Source organism: Chrysemys picta, chromosome 3 (assembly GCF_011386835.1).
Source record: "Chrysemys picta bellii isolate R12L10 chromosome 3, ASM1138683v2, whole genome shotgun sequence".
Lineage (NCBI taxonomy): Eukaryota > Metazoa > Chordata > Testudines > Emydidae > Chrysemys > Chrysemys picta.
The window spans coordinates 158,953,043-158,973,555 of NC_088793.1; the positions used below are offsets into that span (position 1 = coordinate 158,953,043).

At 44.8% G+C, this 20,513-nt stretch overlaps 1 protein-coding gene across 1 annotated transcript; it reads left to right on the plus strand.

Moving 5' to 3' along the window:
- Positions 1-663: 663 nt before the first annotated feature.
- On the plus strand, positions 664-17,038 carry LOC135982677 (centromere protein F-like). Its single transcript, XM_065590628.1, has 6 exons — positions 664-1,079; positions 3,464-3,618; positions 6,549-6,630; positions 9,570-9,650; positions 10,854-11,047; positions 16,480-17,038. Exons 1-6 carry the CDS (start codon positions 947-949, stop codon positions 16,684-16,686), a joined length of 852 nt encoding a protein of 283 aa, XP_065446700.1. The 5' UTR covers positions 664-946; the 3' UTR covers positions 16,687-17,038.
- Positions 17,039-20,513: the final 3,475 nt, after the last annotated feature.

The window sequence follows — 20,513 nt, forward strand, 5'->3', positions numbered from 1 at the left end:
TGGGGAATCAGCGGAGTGAGTGAAACATAGGACTGATGTACTCAAGTGAACCTGTATTACTGAGGAGGTGTGCTGCTGTGTTCTGTAACTGTTGCAGATTTTTCAGGGCAGATGCATTCGAGTCTAAATACATTGGATTTCGATTATTCAAGCAAGAGTTAATGATGGCCTATGTGATTGAGGCCAAATTGTAATTGCAAATGATGGGATGGGATGTACATGAAGGTGGGAGAATGCATGTCTTGTAAATGGTTTTGTGAAAGTCCAGCATCAGAGCATGGGATTTTTTTGCAGCTATGTTAGGTTGTTGGTTCCAGATTTTTGTTGAATGCTTCTTAATCAGAGCCACTTGTGCTGAGTCACAGCAAGAGGGGCGGGCCATTTAAACCCCTTGAATTTCATTGGTATTTTGAACACGGGAAGCTCAGAATTCCTGCAGCTTTGAGACATTTGTCAGACATCAGCATTGTCTAAAAATTTTGTCTCTTGACAACTGTGTATTTTAGAATGATTGATGATAGAGTGTGTGTGTGTGTGTTTCTCGATATAACAGTTGGATATTTTGGACTAGGAGGTTGTGAAACAAAAGGAAAATAATTAGAAGCAGCAACGGTTTTATTCATGTTCTTTGGGTGACTTCTATCCTGTGTCAAGATCTGCTATGGGCAGGCAACAGGGAACTGGTTGCTGCTCCCTGGTTCCATATCCTGAGCCAGCTAAGTACTGCTGTGATCTGTGCCAGCTGGGAGATGTCCCAAAAGGATTATCTGCCCTCTGAGGATTGCCAAGAGTGCAGTTTGTGTTCCTAAATCATGTAAGTGCTTAGAAACCAAGGCCCAACTTTCCAGAGTCTTCATGGGACTCAGAGGGGTAGTATGCCACATCACACTACTCTCAGTTTATTGACTTAATCGACTGTTTTGTAACTAATGTTTTGTTGTAGGAAATGAAGAAGGAAAAAAACCTTCTTTGCTGCCAGTCTGATGAAAAAACACAAAAAATCCATCAGCTGGAAGAAGCACTAAAAATAGCCCAACACCTTCTAAAAGAGACCCAGAAGGATGCTGAAGAGATGAAAAGTGAGTGACACATTTCTACCTATTTAAATCCCGTTAGAAACTATTACTTCAGTGTGGGAGATCTGTAAACTTCATTATAAATGGTGATTTGAAGCATCCCCAAGAAATAATAAGTTCCCACTGTGTGATATAGTTCAATTAACTTTCAGCTAATACACGCAATTCTCTTTCCAAACTGAGATTTATACAAATATACTAACTCATAAAATTATATGGTTTTAAAGCAATTAAAATGAGGACTAAATATGTCCCAAACAAAACTATATGGTCAGCAAAACAATGTGCTCCTGTGTTTTAAAATCCCAAGCAAACAAATATACCTCAAACTATTATCCTTTAGCTTGTATATGGACTCCATCAAGCTAAAACGTGATGAAATGTTACCCGCCGAGCCTTAATTTGACTTTTCCCTACATTTGTCTATCTGGTTGGGAAAATGCATTTTGCAGACTGAGGTTTGAGAGAACAGGTAATTCTGCTAACTAGCCATTGTAAAGAAGGAGACTGCTCCCACTTATCGCTGTAGAAGTCTAACCTCACTTAATGAGATTTCAAAATTAAATGTATGGACCTAGTCCTGCTCCTATTTTAATCAGTATTTCTGCACTCTCCAATCCATGAGGCCATCCAAATAACTGCTTTGCATTTTGATCTTATTCTTGGCAAGTGGCAGCACTTTCGGCTAGCTAAGAAAATGTAATGCCTTCCAAGTCCATTTTCTTGCTTTCGCTATCTTTTATCTGTGGTTCTTAAGGTGTCAAATGGGAGCATTCTCTCAGTTTTCTGGAGGGAATAATTATGAACAAAAAAATAAGTCAGAAGATGTTTGTGCTGTAGCTCTTCACTGCAACCAACAATAACTTGTCCTAATTGAAACATAACTGAATGTGGGTGCCCAGAGTCCTAGACTGTCACTCTTAACCCCCGGACAGTTCTTCCTCTCTAAGAAGTCTCTGATTATCCTCTCTAGTTATACCTTTTCCCCCTTGTAATGGAGTGGGACTCACCCCTGCAGCGCCTCCTTTGGTCATCCAGGGACTTAGCTCATTTCTAGCCAGAGCACCCTCTGATGGTCACCATCCTGCTCGACATTAGCCCCCGTGTCCCTCCCAGACCCTGGTGTCCTCCCCTTTCAGGGTCCTGCCCCCAGCAGTAATCCACTATCTAGGGATTCCCACCCAGGGGAATCCCCACCCCCTATCCTCCACCTTGCCTCGGTGGCTACTGCCAGTCACCATCTAGCCCTGTTTCACTAGGGCCGGCTGCAGTCTGTAATGGCCACTCATCATTGGCAGGGGACTTTGGACCTGCTGCCTTTCCCTACAACTCAGTACCTCTCTGGGCCTTGGACAAGGCCCTGCAGCCCGGGGAGTTGTCAGCCTGGAGCTCCCCAGCTCCTCTGGCCTTTCCCTAGCCCTGCTTCATTCCAGTACCCTTAGCTTCCCCAACAGCTAGGTCCCTCTCCCTTCAGAGCTAGAGGAAGATTGACTGAGTGTTTGGCTCACAGCCCTTTTATAAGGGCCAGCTGTGGCCTGATGGGGGCATGGCCCAGCTGTAGCTGCCTCCCCAATCAGCCCAGGCTTGCTGCTTTCCCCAGCCACAGCCCTCTGCAGGGTTGTTCCAATCCCTTCAGGGCTAGAGCGGGCAACCGCCCCGCTACACTCCCCTTTGAATCACCACCCTAAATAATCCTTCTCCATCCTATGGGTTGACATAGTTCAAATATCTGTTGATTGCTATCATTTCCCTTCTCCTCTCTGTGCCCCTCTTTCTCACCAAGTTCTGGGTCTTGGAGACATTGAATTTTTCTTGTCCTGTAGGAAGGGAATGCGTAGTCTTGTTTTATATGGTAAGTTGGTGTTATTCAATAGAATTCTCTTTGCAATACAGGAAATCTCTTGTATTGTCTGTCTCTCTTAATTTTACTCCATACATCAGTCCATCAAACACCTTGATCATTTTTATATATTCTGGATTTTGAAGACAGGAAAATGGACAAATAGGGCACCAAAATTCTTTATCTAGCCATTGATACTGTTACCTGTCAACCATGAGTTTCAGAGTACAAGCCATCAGACCTCAGTGAAGATGGGCTGTAGAAACAGAGTTACAATTGTGAAGCATAGAGCGATTTGACTAGCAGTATGTTCTTTCTGCAAAACTGAATTCTGGCAATGCTATACAACGTCATGGTTTGGGAATAAAGGCAGTTTTAGAACACATACGTAATTATATTCTGAAATATTAAGAAAATGTATTGCTAGGTGAAAAATTGAAAATTGTCAATATTGCCAGTTTATAGTGTTACCCATAAAAGCTAATATTGCATATTTGACATTGTTTGCTTTCACAAATTAACCACTTAATTTTTTGTATTACTATAGATAAGAGTTTGTCTCAGAAAATAGAACTGGAAGCACAAGAAGCCGAGCTTCAGCATTTAAAAAGCAACAATAAATTGCTCCAGGATTCAGTCCAGGAGCTACAGCTTGAAAATGGAACGCTTAAGGACATTAACAAGGCTTTAGAAGAAGAAAAAGTAGACTTACTAGAAACAAACATAAGTTTTTCATATAGTTTAATAAGGCATTTCATACTTAAGCTTTTAAGAGCCAAAATATTTATTTGTGTCCTTTTTAATATCTAGTCTCTATTCTAATATAACATTTGCTATAACTTCTCCATTAGTAGCATGGAAATCTCATTAAATCTGTTATCTTATAAACTTCTGGCTATCAAAGATACAGGAGGTCTTTAGCGGGACACATGAAAACATGATAAAATGTGCAGGTTTTGTCTGTTCCGTGGCCCAGCTTTTCTCCTCATTTGGAACAAAGAGGTGATTCCTCTCACCTGTAGAACTGGGAGGTGGACCAGTGTTGTTGCTGAAGGCTCCAGGACTAAGCTCCATCCTTCACCTCAGGCCACCAAAAATTGTGTCCACCAGCAGAACAAGTTGGCGGTTCAGTTTCTCCCAACAACTTTGCTTTATCATTAATTTTTGTTCATTTTTCTGCTATATTGATTTCATTTCAACTTCTTGCTCCTCTTTCTCTCTCCTCAAGTAACTTCTCTGGATCCGCAAACGCAGCACTTCTCAGTAACTCCCTTTGACCACTAGTGCAGTGGTAGAAAAGCCCTGCAAAATCAAGCTAAGTCCAAGTAGTTCAGTGGGCAGCTTTTTAGGGGTCTTAGAGGGTAACCTACGTCTCGCTGCTACAAGCCACCAACCCTTGCTGTGTGAGGGGATGGGGCTTTGTTGGGCCAGCGCACTAGTGCCCTGCATGCGCACATAAACACACCCATTTGAAGCCCTGACTCCATTGTGAGAAGGAGCATGAGGATTCTCAAGGAGATGAGAACCCCACATAGTCTGCTCAGGAATAACACTTGGAAACTCCATATGCTCTGGGTCCCAAAAAGACAAATGGAATTGTCCCCTTTGTAAGGAAGTAATATGTATAATTAATGAGCAGGAAGTATAAACATCAGGCTTTAAATCTTGTCTCTTGCCTTCCCATCCTTAGGATGTGTTTGCTGGGGTTTTCTCCTACATGCGGGTCTCCTGGAGTGCTCTGTATCAGACTCACTGCCCCCTCCCACCCTGGAGTATATCTGGGTGTGCAGAGACAAGTGTTACTTCTGTGAAGCCCTGTCTCAGGTGGCAGGGTAATGTAAATTGTTCATCTCTGCTTTTCAACCTGGGATCCTCTTTCAACCAGGGAAGGGGGCCCAAATTTGAGGTCACAATGGAGTGGGAATTGTCCCTGTCCGTTTATCAGGTGAAGGACCCAGGCTTTACCAGGGAAAGGAGTTTGGAGTCTCCTCCCCCTCTCCATAGGCTTGCTCAGCGTTGAAGGATTAAAGAGCACTTTAGACAGTGTGTGCCCAGAACAGAGGCACATAAGAATTCCATTCCTTATGTAGCTGCACCATCAGGGGATTACAGAGGCATCAAGGAGAAATCCCTTCCCATGTTCAAAATGGCTCCTGCTTTACTGAGTAAAAAGCCCCAAGTGGTACTAATTCTCTTCGGAAGGGTGTAGAGAGACACCCTTTCAGGCACCTGGGGCCATCTAGCAAGCTATTCCAACAATCAGCATTTGTCTCAGTACTCCTACTTAGTTGAGAGATGCCCAGAGCAGGGTGATTAGCGTGCTACCTCACTTCTGTAAACAATCGGGGGAAGTACCCCATGGACAGAACCACACAAAAAAGAAATCCCAAACCCATATGACTCTCTCAGCACTGGAAGCCAGTGTCTTGAAAAAAACCTCAATAATAATAAACTATCTAGTTTCTCATGCTTTCCTCCTTTGAGATCATCATTTCCGGTTAAAACTAGATGTTAAACTAAAATGTAAGGAAAATTTGAAAGTTTGGGGAACGTAAGTGCAGCAGTAGTCCTACCAGAGAGAGACATCGCCATGCCTCCACTTATGGTGCAAAGGAAACAATACCTTACTTGCCAGGGTCTCTACTTCAAAATTAGACCGTGTTTAAACATGTCTTTTCACTCTGCCCCTAAGATTAACCATAACTGACTGATGTGATATTAAACATAACAGTGCAGTGTCTACACTGCATGTTGTAACACCATGTCAATGAACACATTAATTAATACCTTGTGAAACTTCCCACTGTAGACGTGCCCCTATTGTCTTTAAACTGCTTCTACTACCTCATTATGTCACACGCAACTTGTGAGAGCATATCAGTTCTGATGTATGCAGAATTTCCATCTAAATTATTAATTAAGTGATTCTTCTTATGACAGCACTATTTTTGCTAATAATTTAGAGAGGCGTTTTTAGTTTTTAAACCTGTCCATCTAGGTGAATTTCTTCTTATCAATTCCCTCTGCATTTTCTAGCCTGCAGTCTTTTTCTACTTCCATTTGTGGTGAATGACGGACTGTAGTTCTGTGCTCTCGCTTCAGAAATAAACACATGAAAAAACACAGTGTGGAGCCTGTATTGTGGCAAGCAGGCACTGAGTTACAGTGCTCACTCCATGCCCAGCTAATGGAGCACTGTGCTTGATATTTACGTTATCCTGAAGTGTGTTTTATAAGGCTGCCAGATATCCACCATCCCTTTATTTTGGGATTCCAATGCACATAGGGTGGACAAACCTGCCTGGACCACATGCTTTTCAGCTGGGTTTTGTCATTTGGTTGTTTTGAATATTCTACTTAGATTATTATTTCTCTATCAAGGAAATCTACACACATGTAGCTTTCCAATAAACATGACTTTTATGTTTCTCTGTTGGAATTAGAAGCTGCTATAATTCAATTGTATATTACTAAGTGAATCTATTATACAAATGCATATTATAACTTTTGTCTGGTTTTTTAGTTGCACTGAACTTTTAATGACAGGTGAGATGCCATTAGTGAGAGTATAATGCTTATACAGAAGAATGAAGTTTCCTATTAGCAACTACAAACAATTTTTTATTTTATAGTTGGACAATCAGAAGTCTTCAATTCAACTGAAGAAGCAAAATGGATTTGCTTGCAGTAAAATGAAGACGTGGATGAAATCCTGTAAGCAGCTAGAGAAGGGAAAAAAAAGTTGCAGAAACAAATTGCTGAACATGGTGCTCCATTAAAGGAGCAAAAGCCAAGTATGGGGTAGTTTTAAGAAGGAAATGCTCTACTAGAATGTTATTATAAGGCCGCAAATCATTCATGGAATTCACGGTTTCTGTGACCTCTGTGAATTTTGCAGTGCTGGTGCAGCTGATCCCAGGACCACCCCATCAGCTGGGGAAGCCCAGGAGCCAGCCGCACTGGCCGTTGCTCCGGCAGCACTAGGCATGGTCCCTGGTGCTGCCCTGGAGCAGGAGTCTGGGACTAGTGGCAGCAGGATCCTGGGCATCCCCCCCAGCAACAGCGTCACCCTGTTCTCTCTCCCCCACTCTCCAGCAGTCTTCAGGATTGTCCCCCCTCCCAGTAGGTAAGATTTAGTCACAAATATTTTTAGTAAAAGTCATGAACAGGTCATGGGGCCGTGACTTTTTGTTAATTGCCCGTGACCTGTCCATGACTTTTACTAAAAATACCCGAGACTAAAACATAGGCTTAATCATGATCCTGTTTCTAACCTTAATGCATTTATTTATACAATATGTTTTCAAAACATGCATTATTACGTTTGATTCAGATGAGGCGCCAGATCCTCAGCTGGTATAAATCATTATAGTTTCTGAAGCTCTGCCATTCACACCAGCTGAGAATTTGGCCCAAGATCTGTCTCCTCAAATTTCAGAGTCTCCTTCTATGTTATGAATATAGATTTCCAATGCCTATGTTTTGAAATCAAAACTGACCTTAGGATGAAGGGGAGGCTTTTTTTTAAAGAACATTAGAGTGGTGTGTATAACTTCTTACAATGCTTTGTTTGAGACATGAGAGTGTAAAATGTTGGAGTGTGTCTGTTCTTTCCGTTGCTGGCCATCACAACAAAGAAAATTCACATTCTGGGTATAGATGGCTGATAGTTCAGCATCCACCATGGAGAAATTGACATCTTTTAGAGTTTATACATATGTCCTTCCAAACAGCTTTTGGTGTCCTTCTGGCTTGTAGACAGGGAGAGAGGAGCAACTCTTAAAGTGTTATGATTCAGACAAGTATCAGAGGGGTAGCCGTGTTAGTCTGAATCTATAAAAAGCAACAGAGGGTCCTGTGGCACCTTTAAGACTAACAGAAGTATTGGGAGCATAAGCTTTCGTGGGTAAGAACCTCACTTCTTCAGATGCAAGTAAGGGAAATTTCCAGAGGCAGGTATAAATCAGTATGGAGATAACGAGGTTAGTTCAATCAGGGAGGGTGAGGTGCTATGCTAGCAGTTGAGGTGTGAACACCAAGGGAGGAGAAACTGTTTCTGTAGTTGGATAGCCATTCACAGTCTTTGTTTAATCCTGATCTGATGGTGTCAAATTTGCAAATGAACTGGAGCTCAGCAGTTTCTCTTTGGAGTCTGGTCCTGAAGTTTTTTTGCTGTAAGATGGCTACCTTTACACCTGCGATTGTGTGGCCAGGGAGGTTGAAGTGATCATCAGTGATCTACAACCCATCCTGGACAATGATCCCTCACTTTCACAGACCTTGGGAGGCAGGCCAGTCCTCGCCCACAGACAACCAGCCAACCTTAAGCATATTCTCACCAGCAACCACGCACCGCACAATAACAACTCTAACTCAGGAACCAAGCCATGCAACAAACCTCGATGCCAACTCTGCCCACATATCTACACCAGCAACACCATCACAGGACCTAACCAGATCAGCTATATCCTCACCGGCTCATTCACCTGCACGTCCACCAATGTTATATATGCCATCATGTGCCAGCAGTGCCCCTCTGCTATGTACATTGGCCAAACTGGACAGTCACTACGCAAGAGGATAAATGGACACAAATCAGCTATCAGGAATGGCAATATACAAAAACCTGTAGGAGAACACTTCAACCTCCCTGGCCACACAATAGAAGATGTAAAGGTAGCCATCTTACAGCAAAAAAAACTTCAGGACCAGACTCCAAAGAGAAACTGCTGAGCTCCAGTTCATTTGCAAATTTGACACCATCAGATCAGGATTAAACAAAGACTGTGAATGGCTATCCGACTACAGAAGCAGTTTCTCCTCCCTTGGTGTTCACACCTCAACTGCTAGCAGAGCACCTCACCCTGCCTGATTGAACTAACCTGGTTATCTCCATACTGATTTATACCTGTCTCTGGAAATTTCCATTACTTGCATCTGAAGAAACATGCTTCAGACAGTTCCTCCATTTTCTAACTATCATCAGCCTGGTACTAGTTGCAGCTTTCTGGGACCAGGAAGTGCTGGAGTTTATTAACTTTAACAAATGTTTTTTAAGACACATACATTGGGGTTTTATTGATCACAAGCTTCAGTCATTTCAAGAGTTGTCAGGGGCTAAGTATAGAGCTAATAGGACAACAGTTTAAAGTGGTCACCACAGTGTGTAAAATATACTACAACTTGTCTGCCATTAGCTAGGGTAAGTTAGGCTAGCAAATATTCATGAGTGTCCAATAAGCAGAATCACTAGCGGTATAAAAAGAGATCCATATTTCTGAGACGAGCTATATTCAATTATATACCCAAAAATTGTTAAAATAATGGTAAGGTGGTAATGTTAAGCACTTAAAAGTTAGGAAATGCCAGAATTAATGTTGCCCATGCATTGTGTGTCCAGGGTCAGATTCCAACGAATCGGGATACCTGGCACCCTGACAGTAAATATGGTATCAACAGAGATCTCTTCTGTAAAGTAACCTTTACATGATGTCTGGTTTGTTTTATTTGGTATAGTTTACTGTGGTTGCACAAGCACACATCTTATGTACTTAATTAAGAAATGAATGATGGAGATCATTGCATTCTAAACTCATCTTTCCAGAGTCTCCTTAAAGTTATTTGTACAGGTAATGACTCTTTCCTTTGGTCAGGTGCTGATGAGGTTGCCATCTCCCTACATGAGAATGAGCCAGAGTATGAGCTAGACGGACTCCCAGAGGTGGTGAAAAAAGGTAATTGTTACTTCTTTAGAGGAGAAGAGACCACATTGGTGGGGAGTGTGTGCGCGCACGCTTATCTAGAGAATCGTGTTGTCATATGTGTGACTTGGAAGCATTGTAAAAACTTGGACATCATCGGCCAGATTCAGCCCTCGTATAGGTTGCATAAGTCCATTTAACTCAACTGCTTGTCAGAGCTGAGTTTAGCCGCATGTGCTTTAAAAAAAAGCCCTAGTATACAATTGAGGCTACAGGGGGCTAGTATATTTTGTTGTAGATGTATGTAATTTCTAGTGGTTTTGGTTTTTGGTCTGTTTGATGTCTTCCCATCTGTACAGTTTTGTAGTATTTGATGACAAAAGCAAAACAGCCAAAAATTCTGAAATCCAGAATCCTAATATCAGGTTGTAGTTTTGAAAATCAGTCTAGATACATGTTGTTGACTTTGGGACTCCTCCAAAAACTTTGCAAAAGACCTCTGGCAAAAAGAGAGGGATTCTAGGCCCAGCCATTCCCAGTATAAACCACCTTTTTCTTCTGGTTGAGAGGAAGGGGGGAAATTTTTGCTGAAACATTTTTAACTGAATGTTTTTTCATTGAAATGTGCTGCATTGTCAAAGCCGAAATGTTTCACGGAGATGTATTGATTCAGACAAAGTTTTTGCTGGGAAGGTTTCTGAGGTGCAAAGTGGACTCTTGCAAGGAGGAAGGCCCCCAAATTGAAAACCTGATGTTTTTGATTCAATTTCATTTTGTGAAAGCATTTGAAAGGCTTATGGTTTCATTCCAATCTAGAATAAAAACAAATTTTGAAACCTCGAAAGGTGTCGCAAAACCGAATTGTCGCCCTCTGGCCAGCTCCACTTAGAACAGTAGAAGAGACATCATTTTCAGATGGAAATGATTTTCCAGTTAATGGTGTTCCTTTAAAGGGAAAAGAGAACATTTTCTTGGGGAAAACGCTTTTGGCCATTTTAGTAGAGCTGCTGTTGCACAGATCCACACCCTTGCCTGAGTTCACCTATAAAATTCTAGGAACGCAAGATAGTCCTAATATATTTTATATATTATATTTTATTCAGTGAGTAAATGCCATTTTACTGTCTTAAATTATTACCGGTTGTCATCTCCATCTTGAAATGAGCAAGATCAGATAGATTAGAACAATAAAGTAATTTAAGCAACCTTGGTTAATAGAAGCTGTTTATTTTTTAGGGTTTCCTGCTATTCCTATTGTGAAAACCGACCCTTACATTTTGTGCAGAACAACTTTTAACCTAAGGACCAGTCCCCGTCTTGCTGCCCAAAGCCAAAAATTGTCACCAGGTTCCCAACTTTTACAAAAAGGCAGGTCAGATAATCTTGGGGAGATCTGTAAACCGACAGCTGGTGGCAGCAAATCACAAAAGGTACCGTATTTTCCGGCGTATAAGACGACTGGGCGTATAAGACGACCCCCAACTTTTCCAGTTAAAATATAGAGTTTGGGATATACTCGCCGTATAAGACTACCCCTCTTCCAACGCACACCAAAAAAAATTAAAAAAACATCAGATTTGATTTCAATATGGTAATTTTAATTCAAATGCTTATGACATGCAGGTACTTAGCAGGAAAACTGTCACTTATAAACATAAGGCTGTTTGTCATCAAACATGTAAACATAAAACAGTGCAAGTGGATTAAACTTTTCCTAATTCACTCTAAAGCTGAAAGGAAGGATAAGACAATAAACCCATGGGAGCTGCCATGCTGTTTGTTTTCTAAGCTGTCAACCAAACTGGAACTGATGATGATAGCAGGAAGATAACAAACAAGAGAGAGAGAGCAAGTGCCGGGCAAGTCCCTGGCGAGTTAGCAACGCCCATCATAACTGCAAGCTACGGTATTTTTACAGGTTTTGCTGGCGTGACAGTTTCCCTTTAAAAGCCTTCAAAATCCTCCTGTTCGTCATCTGATATCATAAGTACATCAATGACATCTTGTGATACATTTGTAAGGCAGTCATCATATGGATCGAATTCCGTATCAGATGGTGTGGTCTCAGCTTTGGCTTCCTCTTCATCTTGCCACAAGTAGTCGTCCTCCATACCATCTAATGAATTTGATATGCCACACTTCTTGAAAGACTTGATTACTGTTTCTGCATCAATATCATTCCAGGCTTTTATGACAAACTTGCACAAAACATTCAACTGTGGAGCACGCATGTTTCCTCCTTTTGTGAATGACTTTTCGCGGCTAACCATCCATTCATTCCACTGTTCTTGAATGCGATCTTTAAATGGCTTGTTTAGGCACACATCCAGTGGCTGTACCAACGATGTCAATCCTGCAGGAATAACTGCCACATCTGTGTTTAGTCTTGCAAGCATTTGCTTGGTGCTGGGAGTTAAATGAGCCCTGAACATATCCCACACCAGTAGACTACATTTTTGAATAAGTCCACCTGGTCGCCTGCTCCATACATTATCAAGCCATAGCTTTACCCCTTCTTCATCCATCCAGCCTTTTTCATTCACATGTACAAAACAACCAACAGGGAACTTGAATTTCGGCATTGTTTTTCTTTTAAAAATAATCGTTGGTCTCAGTTTGGCGCCATCAGCTGTGCATCCTAGTACCACTGTAAAACTGGACTTCTCATGTCCTGTTGTTTTAATTAAAATTGTTTTTTCACCTTTTTGATGGACAGTTTTATTTCCAACCATATCAAAATTCATTGGAGTTTCATCCATATTTCCAATACTACTTAACGCATAGCCATGTTTAGTGCGCTGTTGTATTACGTATCGATGGAAACTATTTACTTTGCTATCAAGATCTGCAGGTAATTTTGGGGCAATTTTCATCTTTTGCCTCAGTACCATATTATGCCTTCCCATGAATCTAGTACACCAGGATACAGTGGCCTTAAATCTGTTGCTGTGATCTGGGTTAGATTTGGCCCACTGAAGTGCAAACAAATGTATTTTATTTCGTGTCACTACATAACCGTTTTGGCGATGCTCATTCACCATGTCTGCTACATGTTTTTCGAGTTCTGGCCAATGTGGAGTGCCTCTTCTTAATGCACACTTACCCCTTGGCATACTCTTTAATGCTTTTTCATTTGCTTTCCAGTCCCGAACCATCTTTTCTGTTACTCCATATTGTCTTGCAGCAGCGCAGTTATTATGTTCCATGGCAAAGTTTACAACTTTAAGTTTGAAACTGGCTTCATATTTCTTTCTTCTTGCTGGTGGAGCCATAATGGGGTTTTGACTGTTGGACATTTGTATACTGTACTGTATGTACTGGTGCTATACTGTATGAACAGGTACAGATACTGGTGCTGTACTGTATGTGGTACCCAGTATACAACAACCAGCCAATCACGGCAAGCGATGTACCTTACCGGCGATTGGCTGGTTGTTGTATACAAAGCCTGCTTGGATTGGTCAGCTCTCCCTGCCTGCCCAGCCCTCCCTGTCTCCAAGACTATCAGAGCGGTAGCGCAAACACGCCTCTTTCACCCGTCTGGCCCGCCCTTGTATCCTATTACCTCCTTCTCTGCCTCTCAGATCTCACACATGCGCGCCTGCGCCGCTTCACTGCAGTCCTCAGGAGCGAGATCTGAGAGGCAGAGAAGGAGGTACGGTAATAGGATACAAGAGCGGGCCAGACGGGTGAAAGAGGCGTGTTTTTCTGGGCACAGCGCCGCTCTATCTCTTTTTTCCATACCCCGAGCGTCCCGGATGCCTGCAGCTTGCTCCGCCCTTCACTTACACCTTCCCGGTGAGGCGCCCCCTCACCTCGTCATCGGGCGGGGATGCGGCTGCGGCCGTTTTTGAGCTCCCCCCACCATATGCGGCGACCGCAGATTCTCCAGTCCGGCTCGGAAGTTTCAGCACCCGCCCTATAAGACGACACCCGGCGTATAAGACGACCCCCGACTTTTGAGAAGATTTTCCTGGGTTAAAAAGTAGTCTTATACGCCAGAAAATACAGTAACTGATCTTAAAAATGTATCTGAATGTGCAGGGCATGGGCAATCCACATCATGTATTTATCTCTCCAAGTGAGTTTGAAGATATGCCGTGTTATTCACACCTCCTTTCTATCTGCCATGAATATAGTGAAGGCAAGGTCATCAATGTAAATACAATCAATAAAGCGTGGCATATAACAAAGATCTGGGCATAATGGTAAACTTAAAATTGTTGGTATGATCAAATCTGTGATCTCATGCCAAGTGCTCATTAACTTGGTAAATAGAAATGAGGTAAATCTTCCCACTTTAATGCTCATCACAAATATTTGATTATTTCTTGAAAGACCTGGCTGCCTAGAGCAGGGGGTGCGTGTGTGCGTGCATAGATGGATTACACACAAAAGCACTCAAAAGTTCGGATATGCTGGAATGAAGGCTCCTTGTCCCAATCTCTCTGTTCAGCCAGCCCCAGTTCTCTTCTCCTCCTCCTCTTAGCTCTGTGTCTTCTCTCAGTGTCTCCTACACATTCCTTTCCCCGTACCCCCGCCTTCTCTCATAGTCTTCTAGTCTTAGCCTCGCCTACTGGCTCCCTGTCCTTGGCCCCCTCCCCTCACCCCCGTTCCAGTCCCAATCTTGGCATACTCCTTGTCCCAGTCTGCCCTCCCACCCCCACCCCCCCATTTGCCTTTTGTCCCCTCTGCATTTGAGTCCAGTATCTTCCTCCACCACCGTGCATGTGCACCAGCTTGGAGGGGTCATTGGGAGTACAGGAAAGAAAGGTTCCTGTCTCAGTTCTGGTGCTTGGCCCAAAGCAGCTGGGAAGAACCGTTGCAGGGAAACTCTGGCGTTGACCCCTTTAGGCCTGGGTTGGAGCATATCAGTTGCTCTGTGAGGATGGCTCAGTGCTGTGTTTTCATATCCAGGAGCTGTGGGGAAATGGCACATGTGCAGTCACTCTGTGGGGAATAGCTCATGCGCAGTTTGGTTAGCACTAAGAGCTGTGCGAGAGTCAAGTATACGCAGCGAGGATGAAATCTACAGAGATTTTAGCTGCTAAAAATCTAAGAATTCTCTCTACTGAGCGTCTGTGAACTGTGATTTTTTTTTCAAAGGCTTCTAATTTGGCCAAATTTGGGCAAGTTTTCCTGGGGATGGCAAAAAGCACATTCTCTGACACAAAGGCCACTCCCTGCCAAATGACAAGTCCCTGCTCCAACACATGGAGCTTTTCAAAGAAAAGTTGCCCGAATATTTTAATATGAGAAAAATGTAGATTTCCCTAGCCTTGCTCTTGGGAATAGCTTAACCATTTTGGCTGAAATTCTGCCTCTGTCCCCCATCCCCGAAGAAAAAGAGCATGAGGCAGACATACAGCATGGAAAATTTCAGCCCAAGCAATTAAAGTTTGTAAAGTTATAAGCAGCAGAAAACAGGGTCTTGTAATGGGAGGAGACAGGTAACCTTAATAATAAATGATCCTACTAGCTTTGCCAGTAATATATGTTGGTAACAATTTTGTTTTTGCTGTTGCATTGCTGTGAACAACACACAAAATCATTCTTTAAGTAACAATCTCTACAAAAACAATCATGCTTCAACAAATTGTTTAAAGAGATATTCTGTTCCCAGAGTTTTCATTTTTTAGGGCCAGACCCTGAAGTCGTTTCTCAGTCCTTATGCAAACTTGATCTGATTTTTTTTTCCTTTGCTTTTAATTATTGAGGACACTGGAATGAAAATTGATCTCATTCTTTAGAAGTTCTGGTACTGAACTTTGTCTTAATGCTTGTATTGTGATAGCCTCAACCAGACACTGGTAACTGCATGTCCACAATCGGAGATTTTGCCCGTTGCTAGAAAAACACCGTTAGAGTGAAGGAACAATTAGAGAGGTGGCACACTATCTCCACAACTCTTAGATCTAAAAAGGAATGCTTCCACAGTCTCTGCTTTCAGTGGTAAAAATCATTTATTTTTAGACTTAGCCTTATATTTCTCAAGCTACTATTACAATTACGGAACTGTAAGGACTGTCTTCCCTTTTTCCACTTGACATCAACATTTTAACAGCTTTTATTTTGATAAGTATTGGCGCTAGAAGGATAAGCCCTGATGCTCATCTCTCACACAGGACCCACATCAGTGTAAGTGGGATGAGAATTGAGACCAATTACCTACACTATCAGAAGCTGTGGCATTTGGGATTTCAATTGTCGTGAAGCACACATTTATAACTACTTAAGTTTTAACTAATTGATGCTAAAATCATGTCAGCATTTGGTGGGAAGTGCAGGGGAGACAAGGATGATTGTAATAGCAGTGGGGACTGGAATTTGAGATAACCCCAAAGGTATAAATATTGTGAAATTTTTCAACAGTTTTACAAAGCTAGTGTTGAACAGCAGAACATCTGGACAAGATATCCTCTGCAGGCCAGTGTAAATGCTTCAGGACAAAGCAACTTTTTCAAGTGCTATTATATTTACAGAATAAACTATAGGACATTTACAAATTCATTATGAAATATCAGTAATTAAACTTAAATTACATATCTCAAAATACAGTTCTGCAGATTAGTGATTGAGCAAGAATAGACTAGACAAGGAATTACTGTGTACTACTCCTTAGCTTTGCCTATACCTTGTTATATTATGTGACTTGCGATTTGTAAAACTTGAACGTGGTGAGGAGTAGGTAGTTGCTGTAAAGCATTCTGCACAGCACTGTTGTATTTTCAAAGTGATCAATATAAACACTGAAGACTCTTACATTTAGCGGGTGTCTGCTAATTCATGGTATTTGGTTGCTTGGAATGCGTCTCTCACTTTCTGCTGGTACTTAACAAGACTATTTTTTGTTGTGTTGCAGGTAGATGATACTCAACAGTGCCAAGCAGAAACAGCTATTGAACCCATGGAATCTAGTTCAAGATCTCTTTGCATAAATGAGCAACCCACAAAAACTGTTGCTCAGACCTCTAGGGAGAATATTAACACTCACAAAGGTAGAGGTTCCTTGAGCACACAAACATCACCTGAGCAAAATGAAGAAGGCCAAAACTGTATAATACTGTAAACCTGAGTAGTATAAGGGCCCTACCGTCAATAAAACCCTAACCCTGCCTCTTGACCCCTTTACCCTGCCCCTTAACCCCTTAAACCGCACCCACCTGTCACAGGAAGTCCCGCCCCAGGGGGTGTTAGTTTCGGGGTCAAGACGTCCACATGACCGGCAGCAAGGTGTGTCATGTGACCCTCCGCCTACGAACTCCTCCTCGGTATTGGTTTTACCCCGATAGGACCACCCTGAGAGGAGATTTGACCAGTCAGGGTGAGTCCTAGGGCGGGGTGACCTGTCCGGATGTGGGTCGTGTGACCCCTCTAAGAACTCCTCCCAACACCCTCTGCCAGTCAGAGTGCAGCACCATTACCCCATATGTCCCAGCTCCGGGCAGAGGAGGCCATCTCTTCCCAAGGACACATGTTTTAGAAATTGTGGAAAGGCTGCTGAGAGGAAACGTGGACTCCTTTACCACCCCTGTGAGAACTTCAGACTTTGTTTTAGCCCCGAGCACCTTTGGACTTGTGTGGAGAAAGCGCTACATCGGTGACAGTCCCGAGGAGGACCCTTTGACTCAACCGTTGATGGATACGTTGGAATCCGACCCCGAAACCCTTGTGAGGCACCCCGATGAGTGTGACGGCCTCTCATTGTTCAACCCCCTAGAGGTGGAAGGCGATCATAGCTTAGGGGAGTCACCAGCTGACAAGCTGAACAGAAAAGACGTCGCTCAGGTAAATGAATGATTAAGAAGCGACGGTCGAGGATGGGGTATAATGGGGCAAGGAACCAGGGATTGCGTAAATTAACAAGCAGCAGTGGGGTGCTTACACTGTTTCTTTTCTGAAAATCTCTCAACAGCTCGAGGATGCTGTGACGGTACCTCCCATAAGGCTTTAATTTGTTAATTTACGCAATCCCTGGTTCCTAGCCCCATTACACTCCATCCTCGACCCAGGGCCGGCTCCATGCACCAGCCGACCAAGCACGTGCTTGGGGCGGCACATTACAGCGAGGCGGCGCTAGGATTTTTATTTATTTATTTATTTTGGTTCGGCGGAGGGGCGCTCGGGGGGCTTGGCATGGCGCTCGGAGGGGGAGCAGGGTCTTGGCATGGCGTGTCGCTCAGAGAGGTGCGGGGGCTTCAGGTGGCGCGGCGCTTGGAGGGGGCGGGGCTTCAGGTGGCACGGTGCCGAGGGCGCGGGGGCTTGCGCGGCGCACGGGGGGTGGGGCTTCGGGCAGCACAGCGCTCGGAGGGGTCGCGGGGGCTTGGCATGGCACTCAGAAGGGGTGGGGCTTCGGGCGGCACAGCGCTGGGGGAGCGGGGGCTTGCGCGGCTCTCCGGGGGTGGGACTTTGGGCAGCATGACGTTCGGAGGGGCGGGGGCTTGGCGCGTCGGTCAGAGGGGGGGCAGGGGCTTGGCACGGCACGTCGCTCGGAGGGGTTGCATGGCACTTGCAGGGGTGGGGCTTCGGGTGGTGCGGCGCTGCGGGGCCGGGGGCTTGCTCGGGGGATGGGGCTTCGGGCAGCGTGGTGCTGGGGGTGTGGGGATTTCGGCGGCGCTGGTCGGGGCGGGTTCAGCTGTGCGTCACTCATGGGGCGGGGTACGGCGGGGCGGCGCTCTTCTTTTTTGCCTGGGGCGGCAACAAAGTTAGAGCCAGCCCTGCCTCGGCCTTCGCTTCTTAATCATTCATTTACCTGAGCAACGTCTTTTCCGTTCACCTTGCCCGCCGGTGACTCCTCCAAGCCATGATCACCTTCCACCTCTAGGGGGTTGAACAATGAGAGGCCGTCACACTCATCGGGGTGCCTCATAAGGGTCTTGGGGTTGGATTCCAACGTATCCATCAACGGTTGGGTCAAAAGGTCCTCCTTGGAACTGTCACTGATGTAGCGCTTTCTCCACACACGTCCAAAGGTGCTCAGGTCTAAAACAAAGTCCGAAGTTCTCACGGGGGTGGTAAAGGAGTCCACGTTTCCTCTCAGCAGCCTTTCCACAATTTCTAAAACACATGTCCTTGGTAAGAGACGGCCTCTTCTGCCCGTAGCTGGGACTTCTGGGGTAATGGTGCTGCACTCTGACTGGCAGAGGGCGTTGGGAGGAGTTCTTAGAGGGGTAACACGACCCACTTCCGAACAGGTCACCCCGCCCTAGGACTCACCCTGACTGGTCAAATCTCCTCTCTGGGAGGTCCTATCAGGGCAAAACCCATGGTGATTGGTAGAGGGAAGTGGGAGGAGTTCTTACAGGGGTCACAGAAGGCACCTTGCTTATAATCATGTGGCTGCTTTGACCCCGGAAGTAATACCCTCTGGGGCGGGACTTCCTTTGACAGGTGGGCGGGGTTTGACGGGTCAAGGGGTGGGGATTAATGGGTCAAGGGACAGGGTTAGGGTTGGATTGACTTTAGGACCCTTATGTTACTAGCCTGCATGTAGTGACTCGGGGTGGCTCCCCTCCTGCCCAGCAGAGGGAGAGCCCTTACAGACACCCAAGTGGGCGGAGTCACCGACGCCTGTTCCCGCCCCCCGGAAGTCAAGGGGCAGTACAGGAAGTGTAAAAGCTGGCCGCCAGAGCTCAGTGAGGCCTAGCCACCGCAGGGAGCAGACGTGCGGTCGGGAGACCTCCGAGGCCCGAGGCTGTTGCCCTAACTAGCTTGAGCTACCCCGAGCCCACTACGAGGAGGAGCCGCTGGAGCCCGTCCGCTCCTGTCATTGGGAGGAGCAGTCAGACCTGCCCCACGCCAACTACGAAGGCGAGGAGCCCCCAGAGCTCCTCCGCCCCTGCTGTTACCCGGAGGAGCCGCCGGAGCCTCAGTGGCCGAATTTTCCCGAGGAGCTGCCAGACCTGCCCCCAAGCCCCGGACCAGAGGAACCGATGTTGCTGGACTGGCCCGAGCCCGGCGTTTTTCGGGCAGGATACCCCACTGACCAGCAGAGGTGATAGCTGCTGCTAGGGCCCCGGGCTGGAACGCAGTGGAGTGGGTGGGCCTGCGTCCCCCCCTGCAGGAGGTGTAGGAGCCTGCGCTTACCCCAACTGGGATATTGTTTGCTCAGCCTCTGCACCAAAGGGCCTGAGCTGTGACTGTTTGTGCCCCGCCCTGATCCAGGGCCTGGGTCCTACCTGAACTTGCTGCTTGTTTGCTCAGCCCCTGCACCAGAGAGCCTGAGCTGTGACTGTTTGTGCCCCGCCCTGATCCAGGGCCTGGGCCTCCCAACTGGCTGTTATATTGTTACTCAGGCCCTGCACCAAAGGGCCTGAGCTCCCTAACTCTATACGGTTGCTCAGCCCCTGCACCAGAGGGCCTGAGCCCTGAACTAACTGGTTGTTTGTTCCACCAGTAGTGAGTCGGTGTGGCTCCCCTCCTGCCCAGGAGGGTCGAGCCCCGGCACGAACCTTCTACACTGCAGTTATATCACTTCAGATCAAGATAACCTTTGGAAGATAAATAGTTTTCGTGACTAGAAATGAAAACTATATGCTCACTATTTTTCGTCAAAATAATTTGTAGAATACTTTGCAACACTAAATCATTTTTACAGGTCTTGTTGTTAAACATTTCCTGAGAACTATGTCAGGAAAGCTATGTTGAAAGAATGGCATATCCATTTTTATTTCACAACATGTTGGTAATATAGCTGATCGCTGTACAATGTTCTGTAAATAATTCTGTAGAAACTTGTTTGAGATAAAATTTAATAGAAATGCAGTTAAATACCAAACCACACATTACATTAGCAGTATTCCTTCTGTATATAGATGTTTCATTAAATTTCCAAAACACATTTCTGAGACTATTCATTACTAGAAGTTCACCTTGATCGATTGGTCCTTCAGCCCT

Excerpts from the sequence above, each read along its gene's own strand:
- LOC135982677 (XM_065590628.1), top strand. The coding sequence starts at position 947 with ATGAAGAAGGAAAAAAACCTTCTTTGCTGCCAGTCTGATGAAAAAACA. Across the intron at positions 1,080-3,463 it reads GGATGCTGAAGAGATGAAAA|ATAAGAGTTTGTCTCAGAAA; the intron begins GTGAGTGACACA and ends GTATTACTATAG. Across the intron at positions 9,651-10,853 it reads CCCAGAGGTGGTGAAAAAAG|GGTTTCCTGCTATTCCTATT; the intron begins GTAATTGTTACT and ends TTTATTTTTTAG.